At 45.6% G+C, this 19,344-nt stretch overlaps 2 protein-coding genes across 6 annotated transcripts in view; both read left to right on the forward strand.

Moving 5' to 3' along the window:
* HOXD10 (homeobox D10) overlaps positions 1-7,886 on the forward strand; it is a gene marked incomplete at its 5' end in the record, with an annotated part of 24,042 nt that extends 16,156 nt beyond the window's left edge. Inside the window, 2 exons of one of the 4 annotated variants that reach the window (XM_083412232.1) lie at positions 3,464-4,248; positions 5,835-7,886. In XM_083412232.1, coding sequence (XP_083268358.1) covers positions 3,464-4,248; positions 5,835-6,112 — 1,063 coding nt within the window. In that variant the 3' untranslated portion in view covers positions 6,113-7,886. Of the gene's footprint in view, positions 1-3,154; positions 4,249-5,834 lie in introns of those variants that run through there. The other 3 variants (XM_083412233.1, XM_083412230.1, XM_083412231.1) reach the window with 3 other exon arrangements.
* Positions 1-12,937, forward strand: part of HOXD9 (homeobox D9) — a 24,979-nt gene extending 12,042 nt beyond the window's left edge. Inside the window, exons 2-3 of one of the 2 annotated variants that reach the window (XM_083411876.1) lie at positions 10,667-11,593; positions 12,030-12,937. In XM_083411876.1, the coding sequence (XP_083268002.1) occupies positions 10,667-11,593; positions 12,030-12,271 (1,169 nt within the window). In that variant the 3' untranslated portion in view covers positions 12,272-12,937. Of the gene's footprint in view, positions 1-9,941; positions 11,594-12,029 lie in introns of those variants that run through there. The other variant, XM_083411877.1, reaches the window with a different exon arrangement.
* Positions 12,938-19,344: the final 6,407 nt, after the last annotated feature.

Raw genomic sequence — 19,344 nt, forward strand, 5'->3', positions numbered from 1 at the left:
GGCTCAAATTCTGTCCCCACCCTTAGTCTTTTTTATTAAAAGTAGTAATTGGTGATGATCAATGGATTGCTTCAGAACTGGAGAGCCTTAACCGTACACATGGTTTATCTAACAAAATAATTGGAGGTCATTAGATGGCGGCATTAGTATCTTGCGCCTCAAATCTAGCGAAATGTCCTAACTCTAAAGGGAGGACTCGGAGTCAGTTCATTAAACAACACACACCCCTGAGATGGAAAACAGGGGGGGAAAGTCTGGCTTGCTTTAATGTTACAACTGGGCAACATATAGCCAAAATAAAATAAAATAAAGAGGATGCGGCCATTGGGAGATTTCTAGGGCACTTCTTAAAGTGTAAATAAGAATTACGGAAGGCCGTTTGAAGGGGGATTGTTATTAGTATTATTATTTTTTAAAAAACCTGATTAGATTTCACAGTCAAGTCTTAAAATGCAGACCAGAAAATAGTATTGGGTTGCTTTAAACTCGGTGGGTTGTCTGGCGTCTTGTTTTGAGGGGAGAGGGGGGGGGAGGAAGGGAAATTGCTGGAAAGCACATAAAAAGCCGGCCCCCGAAGAGGGAGCATCGTGACCTCCACTTTTGTTTGTTCCCCAGCTCAGACAAAATCTTAGCAATGGCTCTGATAATGATCTCAAATTGGAGAAAAGGGGGGGGGGACAAAAATCCTCTCTCCTACGCTGGGACCACCACCGCTTCCTTGCGGTGCTGTGTCCCTTATTTCTAAGCCCCTATCCAGGACAAGGGCATGGCTTATGGACTCGCAATTTAAAGGGGTCCATGAAGAAAGAGAGAAAATGTTTATCTGGGGTGGTGATGGTGGAATGTAGCTTATTTGACGAAGGTAAGCTGGAGACTCCCCGACAAACACAGAAGCCATAGAGAGAGAGAGAGCGAGACAGAGGGAGAGAAGAGAGGCGACTGGAGCCGTAAAACCCACCAGCTCTTAACCTGACAATGATGTTGTATTTGAACAGCTGCGATAAGCTTTTTCAAAAAGGGTCTGTCTCATTGCCACAGCGAGATTTCAAACTGGGGTGAGGGGGTTGTTTTCGGCAAATGGATAGGGGAGGAAGAAGAAGAAAAAGAGGGGGGAAAAGTGAAGCAACCCCCCCCCCAAAGTGCCAAAGACATAAGGGTGAAAAAACCAGGACGGAAAATTAAGCTTCTTGCAGTCATTGGAGAGGCCGTGGGTGCCATTTCAAAGGGTCTGTTTTGGTTTCCCCGAGGTTCTTATTTCAAAGGAGAGAAGGAAGGTTTGCTGATAGGGATGAGCTCAAGGCCTGGAATAAATAGATGGACTCAAGGCAACATTTAACCTCAAGTAGATGGTTCCTGTGTGGCGTTGCGGCGTGTGACATTTTATGAATAAAAGAGACACCTTTGGAGTAAAAACACACTGCCCAACAAGCGGGGAGGAGAGGGAGAATATGAATGTTTTTAAAGTCCCGAAGGTGAGAGGGGGGGAGAGCAGTCCTTAATTTCAAGGATATGTGTCCTCCTGTTTTTCAAGAAAAGGGAGTGATGCGGGTATAAATATAAGGAAAAGAAAGGATGAACACCGAAGTGGGGAAATCCATTTTGAAAGAAGCGTCCAAATAGAGTTGCCCACGGTTCCTGTGGTCAAGAACTGGGGAGGGGCGGACTCAGGTGTTTATTATCGCCCTTTTTAATAGATATGAAGTTGGGTGATGAAATAATGTAAGAAGCCAGCAGATTCCGTTGTGGGATGCGGGCTACCGCGTTGTGAGAGCATATGTGGGGGGTTTTTTTGTGTGAAGTTCAGCAACATCGTCTACGAAAACTTTACCTTTTCTCTGGTGCCATTTTCGTGGGCAAAGAGAATTTCTTCACATGTGTACTATGAGAAAGGACCCTCATCTTATTTATTAATTATTTTATTTTAGGAATCTGCTGGAGCTATAAAACCAAACTTATGACCAAAATTTTTTTTCTAGCTTTTAATATTTGACGATTTGTATTAAAACAAAAATTGACCTTCTTGGTTAGCAGCGAAGAGGAAAAATCAATAGTATAATTTTCAATAATTCATAACGCGAACACCATTATGCTAAATCTTAACTATTAATCTTATCCTTTACAAAGTCTCGATTGATTTGTTAATAAAATATCTTCCCGTGTGTGGCAACAGAGGGTATAACTCTTGAAAAAGCTTCAGAAGCAAGAAAATTACCAAGTGGCTCAAGAATGTAGATGAGAATTTTATTGATCGCTCTGATTCTTCTTAATCTGTATTAATAAATTCCACAACCTTTTGTACCTTGCACTTGTCAGGAACCAATGCTTTTACAAAATCCATAAAAGGTAACATTATTTCCACCGCTACCACCACCCCTTTGTATCTTCCCCAAATTATGACACGTTTGGAGATCGCCTACACTTCAGACATAGTCAGCTGTCCACCCTCAAAAAAAACACAACAACTACACACAACTTTTTTGGGGACCTTTATGGTATGTTGTGGCTTTTGTTTTAGAAAGTGTTTGATTATGAAGTGAAAGGAGGAAGTATGGGAGAAGAGAAGGACATGTTGTCCAGGGCAGAGACTCAGGGACGTCTCTGCTGAGGACGTCAGTTGCCGCCAATTCATGTAACTTGAAGGAGATGCTGGGCAACTATGAGGACTGGAGATGGGGGGGAAACCACTTTTATCAATATTACCATCACCATTACTATTCACAGGTGGGGAGAATGAGAAGAAGACCCACATATTTCGCCTTGTAGGGTTGCATGCGTCTCCCCTTCCCACTCCCTCCATCTCTCTGTGTGTCTGCGCGCGCCTCTGCGTCCATCTCCCACCCCCCTTGCCTCTGTTTAAGCCAGCCAGGGATTTTCCTGAAGTACCTGTCTCATATATATGTATATATATATATTGATATTGGAGCAAAGGGGCATGGCTCAGGGTCAGCCTGAATTCGGACAGTAACTCCTTTGTGGTGTTAAAAAACACACAACAAAACAACAACAACCCAGCAGCAACAACGAAAGAGTTGCGAGATGGGGGGGGGTATGGGGGGGTCAGATCAGTTCAACGCATTTCCTTGTTTTAAATCAGCGCAGTGCGCCAGGGCTGGCTTGCAAAAGGACAAAAAAAAAAAAGGTTGCTACTAATATTGCTGCTGCTGCTGCCGCCGCCGCCGCCGCCGGAGCTCCCTGGCTTGGAGGAGCGCGCGCACTTTCTCCTCGACGTTCTAGATGTCGCTGTTGACCACCTTTGCGCCGCAGCCCGGAGTGTCCCGCGGAGCACGTGACCGGCGGGGAGGTAGCGGCTCAAGGCCATTTTCAAATCTCATTGGCTTAGCTGTCATGTGGTTGTGCAGAGGCATCCACAATTACACAGGGAATGTTTTCGTAGAGATGTCAGCCTACAAAGGACACAATCTCTCTTCTTCAAATTCCTCCCCAAAATGTCCTTTCCCAACAGCTCTCCTGCCGCCAACACTTTCCTAGTCGATTCCTTGATCAGTGCCTGCAGGAGCGATAGTTTCTATTCCAACAGCGCCAGTATGTACATGCCACCTAGCACAGACATTGGGACTTATGGGATGCAAACCTGTGGACTTCTACCGTCTCTGGCCAAGAGAGAAGTCAACCATCAAAATATGGGTATGAATGTACACCCTTATATACCTCAAGTAGACAACTGGACTGATCCGAACAGGTCCTGCCGAATAGAGCAACCTGTTACTCAGCAAGTCCCCACCTGCTCCTTCACGACAAATATTAAGGAAGAAACCAATTGCTGCATGTATTCTGATAAGCGCTCCAAGCTGGTGTCTTCGTCCGACGTCCCTTCATACCAGAGGCTGGTCTCTGACTCGTGCTCCATTGAAAACCCCGAGGTCCCCGTCCCAGGATATTTCAGGCTGAGCCAGACCTACGCCACTGGGAAAACCCAAGAGTACCATAACAGCCCCGAAACGAGTTCAACTGTCATGTTGCAGTTAAACCCTCGCGGCGCTTCCAAACCGCAGATAGCTTCGCAACTTCCGATGGAGAAGAAAATGAATGAAAATCCCAACAGCGGCAGCGCCGCCGCCGCCGCCGCCACCAACACCACCAGCAGCACCAGCAGCCACCATTCAGACAACTCTGCCAAAGTCTCTCAAGTGGAAAGTCCCGAGTCTAAGTCCACGCTGCAAGACGACAGGAGCTGCCTGGCTGAAGCCTCCGTTTCCAGCCCAGAAACCCAAGAGAAGGAAAGCAAAGGTCGGTATGATCGCAGAAGTTGGCGGCTGTGGGGGGCAGGTACCCGAAAACGTGGTGGCAGACTAACTTGGGCACGCCAGTCTCGTAAACCACAGGAGCATTTAATGCTTTAAGCTCAGCCATAACTGCACAGCAGACAGGGTCTCCCCCCGTCACCTCTTTCTGCTGCTGCTGCAGGTGCTGGGTTTTTGTTTTTTTGCAATTGGAAAAACAAAAAGGAAATAGAAGGGCATGGATGCCTTAGGACCTGGCCACGATGTTGGTGACCACCCCTCGTTTCATGCCTTTTGAATCCCAGAGATTCAGCCAGGAAAAGGGTGTTTTCGTTTCTCTCTTGCCAAGGCTGCTGCATTATAACTGCTCCAAGCAGCTCCTTCAGATTAGAGGTTCTTAAATTACACCCACTGTTACTCTCCCCCCACCCTCCTTGGTCAAATTGGGATCAAATATTTCCTGTGGATCTTCTCTGTGAAGAGCACAGTCGATTGCTAAGCTTGGTAATAAAAAAAGTTGTGGGGTTGTTGTTTTTCTTTTGACGAGATAAAATAAAACAGGGAGGTGCCGCAGAGCCCATATAAAGTATGAGGAGAATAAGGCAAGGCCCTTTCTTCGGAGGAAGTCTAAATTTGGGATAAGGTACTATAGATAAGACAAGTTTGGGTCTCCTAATTTCACTAGGCTTTGAAGGTTGTTATGAAATAATGGAAGGAACTGCATTGTTTATTTCAAGATGGGGGAGGACCGCAGGGGCTTCGTCTGGAGAGGGGAGAATATGGTGGAAGAGCGGGGCGGGGGCCCCTCAGAAACCATGCCTGTAGTAAAAATTAACTTGTCAATCTCTACTGTGCATTTGTTACTCGTAGTAGTAAGTGCAGAACAATACAGACCATGTTTATTAAGCCCAGGTCTGGCATTTGCATCTAATAGGAGATGGGGAATTAAAAGTGAAAACGATAAATTCAGTTGATTTTTAGGTATTCGCCCCCCTCCATATTGGTGTTAGTTGAGGACTAAAAAGGCCACTCCCCCCCCGCGCGCCTTGGGTGTTTGCTTAATTTCATGAGTGATGCAGATGAATCTCTTTCAACATGATTGGGGATAGTACTGTTTTTAACTGAGGCATTTCCCAAACAAGTGGCTTTATAAGGCGGGGGTTGGTTTGCACAGTGCACATCCACTAAAATGCGAACCACTGGGAAGATGACAGTATTCCTATTGCTCCCAATGTCACAGGCTATTTTGAAATATGTGGATTAGCAGGGGGAATGCATAGAGATAATGTTTGGGAAAGCTGCAGAAATAACCCAGAGAGTGGAAAATAGTGTTGCTGCTGGCATTGTTTAACTCGAATGTGGACACCATTTTTTGTATCATTAGCATTATATTAAAAAAAAACCCGACCTGCCCCAATGTACCCACCTCCGTTAGCAATGTTTAATACCCACAAGCCACCATATCTGCCAGACACAATGGATGTAGTAGGTTCATGGCCAAGGGTACTCAATAACAGACTGAGGTGTTTCTTTTTTCTTTTTCTTTCTTATTTTTCCTTCCTTCCTTCTTTCCTTCTCCTTTGATGTTGCTAGAGGAAATCAAGTCTGATACTCCAACCAGCAATTGGTTAACTGCAAAGAGTGGCAGAAAGAAGAGGTGTCCCTATACTAAACATCAAACACTGGAATTAGAGAAAGAGTTCTTGTTCAATATGTATCTCACTCGAGAGCGCCGCCTAGAGATCAGTAAGAGCGTAAACCTCACTGACAGGCAGGTCAAGATATGGTTTCAAAACCGCAGAATGAAGCTCAAGAAGATGAGCAGAGAGAACCGGATCCGAGAACTGACCGCCAATCTGACCTTCTCATAAACCGGTTCAGCTGGGGGCTTGAAAGGATTGAGACCTGGGCTCAGTTACCACCAGTTGGTATATATAAATATATATATATATAATAAATATATATATGTAGTAAAGACTTTGGGGGGAACAGAGACAGAGAGATGGGGGCGACAAAAGTAGACCCCCTTCATTTTCCATTTTTTTAATTTCTGATAGAATGTGACCTTTTGTCATTCTTTTTAGTGCTGCAAGTGTTTATGTATGTTCCTACGACGAGTATATATATGTGTATATATATATATGTATGTGTATAAATATATATACATATATAGCCTAGCACGTGTAATTTATTATTATTTTTCTCATCGTAATGCAGGGTAAACACTGATTCAATATGATCATTTGGTCTTAACTTATTGGAGCTGTTGGACATCCAGATAATGTGACTTTTTCCATGTGTTTTTTTTTTAACTCACCACGTGGTATTTATGGGGGTGGGCGGCTGTTACACGGGCCATGCCATTTTGAGTAGATGACAATACTTTTAATAATTATTTAAAAGAAAGAAAAATAAGCATTTTTTGAGAGGTGGGGGGGAGGGAGGCAAAGCGAGTGAGAGTGCGAGAGCGAGAGTGAGAGGAAAAGGAATTTTAAAAAGCACATTTTAAGATGTAACGCTCCCCTTTCTCCCGTGTGCGTCAAACTTGTCCTTCGTGCGTGCAATGGAATCCTTCACTCTTCCTCAACTGTAGACATTTTTTTCTCTCTCTTCCCCTTGTGGTGCATACGTGGAATCGTAGTGGTATAACAAGCAATATGTCTTCTTCTTCTTTTTCCTACGCCTTCTTCTTTGTGCATGTCCTATTCGCATGTATAATGCAATAAACTCTGTAAAGTTCACGAGGCTCCTTTGGTTGGTCTTTCCAAATCCAAAACCGAACCAGAAAACGCTACCATTCCGCCCATTTCGCAGCTTCTCCTTGCCATTCCCTTGCGCTCAAAGACTCTCCCTCCCGCGCACCCCGCCATCACCCCACACCCCCAACCCAAATCCTCCTACGAGTGTGGGAGCTCGTAGATATTTTTTTTTTTTTAAAAAGGGGGGGTTGATTTGTCTGTGTCAGTCAGTCCTAATAATACCTTTAGCAATTGCTAGGGTCGCGAGGAAATGGCCTAGGGCGTCGAGAACAGACAGTCTTGACAAGGGAGCGCCAAAACGCTAGTGAAATGTTATGGCCGAAAGTGGACACCTTTATCCCATCCAATCATAAACGGTAAGTTGACTTTTAGGAAGGAAAACGGAAGCCGTAACGAGCCTTCGCCCAGAGCCCCGATTGCCAGCCTAAATGTGCTCTTATTGCAAATCCTTACTGCAGTTTGTATATATCGTTACAAATACAGCGTGCGAAATAAATTCAGTTGTTTTATTCCATTTCACCTCCCTTGCTTTTCATGCACCCTAGACACTTATTATTATTATTATTATTATTATTATTATTATTATTATTATTACTATTATTATTACTATTATTATTATTAGATTCCTACTTGCAGTGTTGTAAAAAAATAAAGGAAGCCATATTGCCTAGTCTCTGTCTACAGGGCCTTTCCCCGCTTCGTCTCCAAACGCTCGCACGTTTTGGTTTCCTGACAATCCTGGGTTATTTTGCTTTGTGCGTGTGTTTGTTTTCTGTGGTTCCTTCGTTGTAGCCCACATCAGGATAATGAAGTTCACGACTCTCCGCAACGCCCTCCCCGGACATCGCTGCGAAATCTTGCTCACAGCCACTTTATCTTGGGGAAGGGGTTAGGAAGGCGGGGTGGGGGTCGGGTGGGGTGGGAAGATCCGAAGCAGAAAGTCCCTTAAAAGGAGTTTGCAAATGAACATGACTCCAGGCTGAAGTCCAAATACTTGGGAATGCTTTCACCTTCAAGAAAGAAAGAAGGAAAGAAAGAAAGAAGGAAAGAAAGAAAGAAGGGGGGGGGAGAGAGCTTGAGAAACTGCCGGCTCAGCTTCTGGAAAAATGGGCTCGTAACTAACAACAAATGCCCCTCCTTGACTTCCAAATCAGGAAATTGCCTCTAACATGTTGGAAATATTTGCTAACCTAATGACACCCAGACAGTCCATGAAAGAACGAGTGACATCACATCTCTCCAACCCGACCCCAGTGTTTTGGTTAATTGTCTGATAAAGTTGTTCTTATATGGATGGATGCTTTTTTGGGGGTACTGATTTATCAATAGTAAACTGTGTGTATCTAAATTCAAAGGGCGTACAAAAGATGTCATGTTATGCACGCGCGCCCACAAAACCTGTGTATGCATTTATATATAGTCATGTACACAGATGATAGGTATACTCTCTCTGTCTTTGCGAACATCAGGTCGTTGGGTATTTGTGAGATGTTATGCAGAGCCGTGGGTTTGTGTTTTTGTTTTGTAATATCCATAACTTCAGTATAAAAGCGTCTCTCCCTCACTGTGACAACTACAGATATTTGGTGTGTTTTTTTCCTCCTTTCCTCTCAATAAACACTCCGTGATGTTGCCGTGAGAAAATGGCACTTACGGCTATGATTCAAACTCGTTTTCCTCTGAAAGTAAATTCAGCTGGAATCGAGGGCAATGGCTTCCACATACTTAGGTTGTTTTGAACTGCTATGTGAGCATGAACATTGAGTGTATGTAGACACACAGAGTAAGAGAGAGAGGTAAGGAAGGGGGCGTGAGTTCCATGGCACATAAAGAAAACAGTAAATTACAATAAATAAAACCCAAAGAGACCAAACTGAGAGAGATAGGTTCCTACAAATCTGGTCCCAGCGCCCAGATATGTAACACAGTCCTGTCGGCTTCCCTCGATGCGTTTCTTGTTTTCCTTTGTTTTGTTCCAAGCAAAGGTTTGGATTTGAAGTAGCCCTGCCACGTTCTCTCCTCGGTCAATCATATTAGGCTTTCTCAGAATCAAACAGAAGAAGAAGAAGCAGGAGGGGGAAAAGAGGAATGATCATAAATGGCTCAGTTGGCTTGAAATCCTCGGCGAAGCGTTTGCTTCAGGTCCAAAACCCAACTCTGGATACTTGGTCTCTGATAGTAAATAATAAAGGTGGTTGAACCAGATTGAATCTCCTTGACTTCTGTGGTGCGGGGGTGGGGTGAGGGTTGGCGGAGGAGGAGTTTGTGCTTACTAGGAAATATCCAGGAAATAAAATTAAGGAATGGAAGGTGTTGAGGTGGGGGAATAAGTTCTAGCCACTGGTGCCTCGAGTTTGTTTTTCTCGCAGAATGTTTGCAAAGCAGCTTCGATTTACAATGAGATCTTGTCCAAGGGGCTGCGGCGTTTCGGGGCTCATTCATTTCGTGCATTTCAGCCTCCCAAACTCTGGAGTACCTTGGAAGTAATGACAACGCCCCCGTTTGAATCCAAAGTTTGAAAACTGTAGTAAAGACTGGTGTTGAGAGAGAGAAAGAAAGAGATTGAGATTTTTTTTTTCTCGTGTGCCATCAGTCCATTTTATTAGAGGGACACATTAATCTATAATCAAATGCACCTCATAAAATTTTTATTGAAAGGCATAAAATCATTGCGGAGAGGTCTTCCACCTGTTTTAAAACAACACAATGAGCAGCTCTTTCCTTCCTTTCTCTCTCTCTCTCTCTTTTCAATCATTCAATTCTGCCCCTGTGTTGCTGTTTTCCCTTTTTTTTTTCCTTTTAAAGGAAACGACACCAAGAGCAGCTCTGGAAAAGTGGCCCACTCCTGCATTGTTGCGCTTATTTTTTTTTTTTTACTGTAACATTTCCCTGTTTTATGAGGAGTCGTTACACACTCTCAGTTTTTGGCAGGGTTTGTTTTCACAGGCGGGGATCTCGCCGGGCTCCCCACCCTCCTCCCCATCTCTCTCTCTCTCTTATTATGATTTCAATGGGGGTTTTCCTCGGCAGCTTCCAAAGACAAGGACAAGCCAAGCCTTCGCAGAACTTCCGTGCTTGAGGCTGATGGCAGCGGAATGAATGGCAGGAACCTCTCAAAGGAGGCGAACAAATAGTCCCCGAACTTGCTTCTGCTAGTAGCGCGCCACGCCCGCTTGGAGTCCTGCTAAGCCTAAGGCAAGAGAGTGGAAGGATTTTTTCTCTCTCTCTGCCTGTATACAATTACACGTTTTGGAGACTAGTGTTTTCCTTAGAGGATGGGAATGAGGGGTTTTTGTTTGTTTTTTTAGTTGTTTTTTTTTAAGGCGGGAGGAGGTTGTTGTCTTAGCTTGTTGCCTTCTTGGGTTTTTCTTTCCTTATCCCTTCTTTTCCAACCACCACCTCCGCTTGAATCACAGCAACCCCTTCAGTTTAGCGGATTGATTTACTTGGAGTATTGGTAAATATGATCACGTGGGCGGAGGGACCAATGGCTGAGCCTGGCCGCCTGCAAAATACTACGATTGTTCTCCGGGCCAGGCGATCATCTACAGTTAACAGAGTAACCTTTTTTGCCTTCCCCCCATCATATGCCCTGCTACGGAGGGAGCCTCCAAAAAATGTCGACCGGCGGCACCCTCAGTAACTACTATGTCGATTCCCTCATAGGCCACGACAGCGAGGAAGTGTACGGTGGCGGCGTCGGAGGAGCAGGAGGAGGCGTCGGCGGCGTCGGAGGGGCTGCCCGGTTCCTGCAGGGAGGTCACCATGCGACCCCCAGGCCATCCTCAGGTGTGGTGGCCGAGGGCTCGGATTTCTCCTCCTGCAGCTTCGCGCCCAAGTCGGCCGTCTTCCCAGCCTCGTGGCCCGCCGTGCACCCTCAGCCTCCGGCGCCCATGCCCGGCATTTACCACCCTTACATGCCCCAGCCGCACTTAGGCGGACCGGGCGAGGGCGGCGGAGGCGGCGGAGGCAGATACGTGCGCTCCTGGATTGAGCCCTTCGCCTCTTTCCCCAGCAGCCCCGGCAACGGCGGCGGAGGCAACAGCAACGTCTCCGCCGCTAGTGCCGCGGCTGCTGCAGCTGCTGCTGCTGCTGCAGCGGCGACGACCAGCATCGCCTCCAACGGCGGTGGCTCCTCCAGCGCGCGCCACTACGGGATCGTCAAGCCGGAGAGCGGGGCAGCCGCCGCCGCCGCCGCCGCCGCCGGTCCGGTGGGGCCCTCTCCTTCCTCCTCCTCTGCCACCGTCTCCTCTTCCTCTTCCTCCTCGTCTTGCAGCTCCGATTCTCCTTCCAAAAGAACTGAGTGCGCGCCGTCTAGGGAGCCCTCGGGGGTCAATGGGCCCGAGTACACGTGCAATTCCTTCCTGGCAGAGCCCCGCGAGAAGGCGGCGGCGGCGGCAGCAACAACAACAGTGAGCAACGCTTCTTCTCACCCGGTTGCGGCCGCCGTAGCTGCAGCCACCAGCAATATCACCACCACCAGCAGCAACGGCAGTACCGCCACCCCGGCCAAGCCAGCGTCTGGTTGCAGCCGCAATGCTAGCCCCAGCAGCGATCTGAAGGAGGAGAAGCCTCAGCAGCAACTTGACCCAAGTAAGTTATAAAAAAAAATAAAAAAATAAAAAAAATCCGAGCCAGAGAGAGAAAGAAAAGAAATTGCACCCGCTTTGATTTATTGCCCCAACCTGTAAGGCTCCAATGTGCAAAACCGATAGTTTTACTAACCTATAAAAACGTCTAGACGCCTACTCGAGCGCAAGCGGCAACAAGCAGCCATAAAAAAGGCTCCCCATAACCACCTACGGCCATCAAGAAGACATCATTTGTACAGTAAACAGACCGGGCCATTCAAGGTTTTATGATAATTCCTCCTCAATTGTGAAAAGAGCAGGCATCCTCCGTTAAATTAATTTAACGACCTTTCTCCCCTCCCCAACCCTCTCCCCTACTTCAATGCCTGCCCCTCTTCTGCCTCCGAACCCTGACCTTCTCTCTCTCCCCCCCCCCCTTCTTGCTCTCCCTTCTCCAGATAACCCCGCCGCGAACTGGATTCACGCTCGTTCCACCAGGAAAAAGCGTTGCCCTTACACCAAATTCCAAACTCTGGAACTGGAAAAGGAATTCCTCTTTAATATGTACCTCACCCGCGACCGCCGTTACGAAGTGGCTAGGATTTTAAACCTGACCGAGAGACAGGTTAAAATATGGTTTCAGAACCGAAGAATGAAAATGAAAAAGATGAACAAGGAAAAAGGGAATAAAGGGGACTAGCGCCTTGAGGGTGCGCGTGCGTGCGTGCGTTTGTGGAAATGTGCTGGGCTTTCTATGAAGATACACACAAAAGTATCGATATTAATTATTGTCATTGTCATTATTAATATTATTATTATGTTGCCAGGTCCACTGGCTCGAAAACTTCCTATTGATCCCGGTGGGTTTATTCTTTAGATAGCAGTAATGTGGTCGATGTCAGGTATTTTGGAAAGGAAAGGGCTGGGTGTGGAGAATGTATTTGGTAAAAGTTGCTTCTTTCCCCGCGCCTCCAGTTTGGTTTTAAGATATTGTGAGTGCACGTTAGGGTGTGTGTTTTTTTTGGGGGGGGGCTTTATCTAAATCCTAAATACTAAATGTTTGACATGCTACTTCCAAGTGACCCTAGACTAGAGAGAGAGAGAGAGTGAGAGAGAGAGTGGCGGGGTTGTAAGAAGGGGGGGACAGTCGCTTTTCCAAACTGAAGGCAAAGGCGGCGATGAAGACGATAATATTGAATGACAGCGAGGATTACCTTGATGGCAATAGTGCGTTTACCTCGGACTTTCCAAAAAGGAAAAGCGGAGAGGGGGTTGGGGAGGACTCCAGACCCTGTGCATCGCTTTCCTTCTGCAGGTTATGCTTAGCAAGAGCCTTGCCAGATCGAGGCTGTGAAATGTTTTTGTTTTTTAATATAAAATATTTTTATTATCTCCCCCCTGGCTGCCCCTTTCATCCTCTCCAGTGCACTGTATTAAAAGCGGTACTTGAAACAGTATTAACTTCCACAGGCCCCGCGGCTTAACAGTTCTGAGCACACGTCCCCATTGACTGAGGCCTGGAACTCTACCTAAGGACTTAATTTTTAAAATAATAATAATAATGTAATCGTCATAGGTTATTATAATAAAGGCTGAGCTGGTGATAATAATAATAAATTGACTGGGAAGATGTGCTGGGGGATGAGATGTAATGTGCGCGCAAACGCGCCCGCGGTTTTGCCTTTGACTTCTCTCTGCAAAGTGGAAATAAACAGACAGCGCCTGACTATAAACGAAACCGCCGCCCCCTCCAAAGAGAGAGAGAGAGAGAGAGAAAAGAGAGAAAAGGAAAGAAAGAAAACCCCAGTCTTTCTGCGCTCTCTGTAATAAAGATGCCTTGCATATAACCCGCAGGAAGCCATTTGCAGGCGAAGGTTCCTAGAGAGGCAGGCGGTCTCCATCGACACAGGATCATCATTCTCCACTCCTGAATATTATTATACCAATCGCGGACACGAAGGAAGGGTTTCAGCAGGTCAGCTGTATAACAGCTAGTACAGAGCAGGCCTGCATGACCCCCGCCCGGCCTACTTCCTTCCCTTCCCCACTCCTCCTTGATATCTTTTCTATTTGAACCTGACTTGCTCCCAAATCTCTCCCCCCCCTCCCTGCCAGCAACCGAGCAAAAGAACTGGTCTTTAAGCCACGATCTAAATATGCGGAGATACATCCTAGGACAGGTCGAGAGCGTTTGCCCCGGGTTCATAGCCTCTACGACCTTCTTTTCTGAGAATATTTCCTGGTTGCAATTGTGAGTGGTGGACGCACCTACTTGATGGCGGTGCGTGGCGCAAGCTTCGTAGCCTTTCTTAAAAAAATAAATCCGGAACATGACCAAAACCCCCCACAAAAAAACCGAAAGGTTCATGTAGCAATTTCAGGGGTGGGGTGAGGGGTGGGGGTGGGGATCTGTAGGGACAACATAGGGCAAACCCCTCTGTCCTCAAATAAGACCCAAGTTGGTTCATAATTATGACGCCATGTCGCTCATTCAAATTCCTGAACCTTAAAGACACTTGATAGATATGGTGATCAGCTCTGTCGGCATTTGTCAAGGGCTGCTTTATAGAATACATCTTTTTCGATCATACGGTTATCGGCACCAGATATATGCGCGTTATATATGTGTGTGTGTGCATATGTGAATTTCTGATAAGGACTTTGAAGCCAGCCTGATGTAGAGATTTCAGCATATGCATAACTCTTCGATGGAAATAAATGGAACGTCCAAGTGTTAAACTTTAGCTGAATCATGTATGTACATTGTATTTAAATGCACCAACACGCACACAATGCAATTGAGGGGTGGGCGGCAGGCTTCTGGGATATTTTAGAGAAGGAGAGGAGCGTTGTTCTGATGTGAGACACCATTTTAATTAAGCGTCTCGAGGAAAACATGGCCTCTCAAGCCATTTGAAAGAAGATTTAAGGTGAAGGGAAACAGGCACCGAGACCTGGGGGTCTGTAGATGCTATCGCTTCCCCCTTCCCCTCAGAAAGACCCACAGCGATTAAGGCCTAGGAAAAGGTGTTGCCTTGCTTCCCCATTCATTGTCAACCCTATACCTATAATTCTTTTTAAAACAGGAAGAACCGAGGCGTAATAAAACCATTGAGAAGGCTAGACGTCTGGACCTAATGAGTTTACGATATGCGATGGCGCTTTTCTCTCTTTGAGACCATCTTATTTTGATGTTTGCGTTTGTTAGGACAGAACACCGATGCAGACAAAACCAGGTCTTAAAATCCGTACTATAAATTTCAATATGTCACCCCGGCTGGGCGAGACAGCAGTTTGGACGCCGCTGAAGTCTGAAAAGTCAGGAGATTAAGACCAATTCGGCTGGGCATGCCAATGGACCTGGAAGTAGCCATATATTAGAAAGTCTTTTGAAAACAAAAAAGACGAAGAGCTTGGTGTGCAAAAAGGGCAAGAGCAACAACACCCGTAAAGGTTAGGGCAATACATAGAACTTGAAACGGGCGAGACTTTAGCGTTGGGGAAGGTCCACCTTGGCTGGAACGGGACCGAATCTAAACTTGCCGAGGATTGAACCCAAGTCCACGTTTATTTATTTCAAAATGCCATTGCAGCCCAGCTATGTAGCTGGATCTGCTTGGAAACATGGAAACGCTGCCATCCCCAAACCACTAGCCCTCCGCTTCCAATAAGCCGCGGAACATTTGCTTAAGAGTCCGTTTCTTTTTTTGGATATGTTGAGTGTCACAATAAAGCAGAAATGTTGTTATGATTCCAAGTGTAAGCGCGCAAGCCGAAACTGACCAGCTCTCGGATGGGGAAAGGGAGAAATAAAATGACATAGGCAAGTTCAAGGCAGGAAGGTTTCTGAGCTTGAAATCGAAGCATAGAACAGAAACAGACAAAACAGAAACGAGAGGTTTGGTTTTATGCTAATTGCACTGGAACAGCAACGTGCTTCCTCGTTCGTGTTTTCACTTAATCCGACTTCATTAGGCATAAAGAAGTCGTTTCTTTGGTTAAGCAAAATTCCTATGATTAAAATCCTGTGCTCTTGATAACAAAAGGCAGCATTGTGTAGTCACTGTAAACATTTCCCCGTCATTCAAGATATAGGACTTGGCATATCACCCCTTCTCACTTGTAAATATGAAGGATATTTCTCATTCTTTGTAACAATTGCACGCTCCTTTGAATTTTTTTTTTTGCATGACTTTAATCGTCTTTAGCCAGCGAAAAGGAAATATTTTATTAGAAACAACAACCAAGTGTTCCTTGCAAATATCTTTCTTTCACATTCATCGTAGAAAAAGCATAAACATGTGGCGTCAACCCGGGTTGCCGAACAAGATTTCATCTCACCACTAGAGGGCGGTGTTGCTCCATATTCTGATAATTTTCTGTATTCGGCCAGGATTATTTGTTTATTTAAAATATGTACAGGCTGTTTCTTTTAATCAATGAATTTTGTGTTTGTAGCTAAAAATAAACGAACATGACCGTCCTTTGCTATGATCTAACTAATTAAGTGGCGAGATGTACGCAGTCAGCACCTGAAAAAGTATCCACCCGTATAAATTTGCCAGTGACACCAAATTTAATTTCTGCAGAGTATGGGCATGTAAAATAAAAGCGCGCGCGGGGGGGGGGGCTATTTGTGTCTACAGGCGAAATCAATTCATTCTTTTTATGATTAGAATTTCTACAAAAAGTTCGACGAGAACACCTCATTTCAATTATAAATATATATGCGTATAGAAAGCACGTTTTACAAAAAAAGGAAGAATTAATGCTGATCGAACATCTTACGGCCGCAGCTTGTTTTCTGATTGTTATTCTAACTACCACCAGAAAGTATTCTAAATCCAGGAAGGTATTCTAGTATATTTCTCGTCTGTTCTTACCCTCCTTTTTCAAACCCAGGAAATATAGATTCGGATTAGGTTTAAGAACTGCGCAAGGAAAGAAGAGAAACAATGCGGAGGCCTCTCTTTCGACGTGGAAACGTACAGGGGACCTCTCTTTTTCTAAAAGAGACTCAGCTGCGACGAAAGGGTTTTCCATTGCATTGCCATTAAACTTGTATTCGATTTCCTCCCACGCACGCATCCCTTCTACCCCCCAGGTAGGATTTCAGAATCTAAAAAGATGCGCACACGGTTATGCATCTTAACATCTCAAAAGGGTGTTATCAGATATCCTTAATAAACAGAAAGGGGGTTTCTTTAGACTATAGAAAGTCAATAGGAGAAAATGAATTCACTGGAGATTTTGGACCTCCCCGTATGCCAAGAGACCACGCTAAGAAAGCGCTGGATTTGGTCTTTCATTCCGCCCTTCAACATTCGCTCTGATGCATCTGAAATAGTTGCAACAGCTGAAGAGACCAGGTAACTCCACTCGAGCGAACTCTACACTGGAGAAAAGCTTATAAGGCCCGGATCTATTTCTGCAGATAAAAATGATTCCATCTGTATCAGTAGGGTGCCTGTTTTATTGCATAGACGGGAACGTATTTTCACAGCGTAAGTAGCAGAGTTGGGTTGATCTAAGCTCCACCACAGCCGTGATTCAGCGATACTGCAACCTTCTCTCTCAACACAGCTGGATGGGGAAGATTCCTCAAAACGCTCTTCTTCCTCTCGCGTCTCCCAAATTACACACCAATGTTCGATTCCCTAAATTATTGTGGAATTTCCTTTTCCCCACCCCATATCTTTTGTTATTAAAGTTAAAGACGGTACATTTTAATCATTATTATTAATAAAATGTGTATACCGCCTTTCACCCGAAGATCACAGGGCGGTTCACAACATAAAAACTACAAAAGGGAAACTCAAAATGGAAACTACACAGCATACATTTTATGCGGCTGGCTTACGTGAATAAACGTGGCGGGCGGGGGAATAGATGCTAGGATTTGTAAAAAGAAAAGAAAAGGACAACTTCTCGTGAAAGGACAACGACAAAGAGACATGTCATGTAACCACAATAATTTTATTGAACTCACACCAGATTGTCGTCTCTGTCTTCTCACGCTTCTCTGTCCGGCTCTGTGTACTATTTCACCCATATAATTTATTCTTAGTTTAGTTTTGCAGTGAGTCCAGAACGGAATGGCATTTATTTTGTGAGATAAAGAAGTGTGTGGTTAATAATAATAATAATAATAATAATAATAATAATAATAGCCTCCGCCCCGCCCCTTTCGCCCTTCCTCAAATAATGAGGGCAAACGCTACTGCATCTCGGAATCTGTCCACACGATTGCATTCCACACGGGGCTACCCCTGTTCAGCCGCTTTGGTTCTAACCACAGGGAAACTGCCCCGAAAAGAAAGGTCGTGTGTATTTGAATTCCTTCCTCGGATCTAACAGGCTGAATCACCCCCGTCCCTTTCACCAGACTCCTCGGTCCACCCCAAGCATCAGGGGAAAACAGGAAAGTCCCATGCGCCCTTTTCGTTTGGCTCCCCAAAACCTAGAAAAGAGGAGCCAGCCTTGGCCAAAATTTCGGCCCTCCAGCTCTGGAAAGGAAGGCGCTTAAATGCGGGCAGCGGCCTGTACCGTCCAGAGGGTTGGGGAAAGGCTACTGCTCGACCCTGATGCTGTCCTCCTCAGCCTCTTCCCTCTCTGCGTCCCCTCCACTTCGGAAAATATTCCTTTATTTGGGATTCCAACCCCGCCAGCTATGCTAGAGCTCGCCGGTATTGCTCACTCACTGCCATCCACCCGCCACTCTCCCTCGCTCGGCTTGGCTTGGCTAATGACGTCCACCAAGGGTGAAATGATGGAAAGCATATTCATGGACATGACTTCCATTAAGTATCAATTAATCCGGGATCTGCAGCCAGGCGCGCAGTGCTTCCAGGGTAAATGGGCACCGCGTTTGAAATCGGCCTGCTGGCCTGAGCTCGCTTCTCCCAGCCTCATTTATTTTACTGATATTTACTTATTTACTTGCTTGTCTAATGGAAATCCACATTCCATTGAGATCAATGGCAAAACACCCATTGATTTCGCCTCGTTTTGCTGCCCAGCATCTCCCCCTTTGCCTGGGCCTCCCCCTGCCCTTGCCCCCTCCAGCCTTTGATGGTTTATGACCTTCTGGGCCTGGACTTTACCAATACCATTGGATTTGAGCGCAGGAAGGACAACCACTCCTCCAATGCCGGTGGATAATGGGTTTATGGGGGTGAGGAAGCGGCCCCACTGCTCAGGGCTTGCCTAAAAGCCATGCCCTTTGATCCCGGAAGTGGAAGCTCTGGTGTGTGTGGAAGTTGGGTCAAAACTCTGTACACGTCCAGAGACACGTGTCCTCCTTTATGATGTTTTCATGTCTCAGGGCTCTAAGGATCTAATGATGGCTTATGCGACATCACCCCTCCCCCAGCCAAGGAGAGAAGTAAGGTAACTATAGAACTTTTAGAAGACATCTGAAGACAGCCCTGCATAGGGAAGTTGTTCAGTGTTCAGCGTTTTATTATGCTTTTATATAATGTATGTTGGAAGCCTCCTAAAGTAGCAGTCAGATGGGCAGGGGAAAGATAATAAAATAAAATAAAATAAAATAAAATAAAATAAAATAAAATAAAATAAAATGATGTCCCTATTTTCATCGGAGAAATGTTGGAGGGTATGCTTCAAGGCTTGGCCTAGAAATAGTCTCAGTTTAAAAATAAAAATAAAAGTAGAACTTACAGCAGGGGTTGTCACCAAACCAGCCAAATTACCTTTTCTCCCTCCCCTCCACCCCAAGCTGGACTCCGCTAGGCCTCTCCATCCAACAGCCCA

This window comes from Podarcis tiliguerta, assembly GCF_965153285.1.
Source record: "Podarcis tiliguerta genome assembly, chromosome: 1".
Taxonomy (NCBI): domain Eukaryota; kingdom Metazoa; phylum Chordata; class Lepidosauria; order Squamata; family Lacertidae; genus Podarcis; species Podarcis tiliguerta.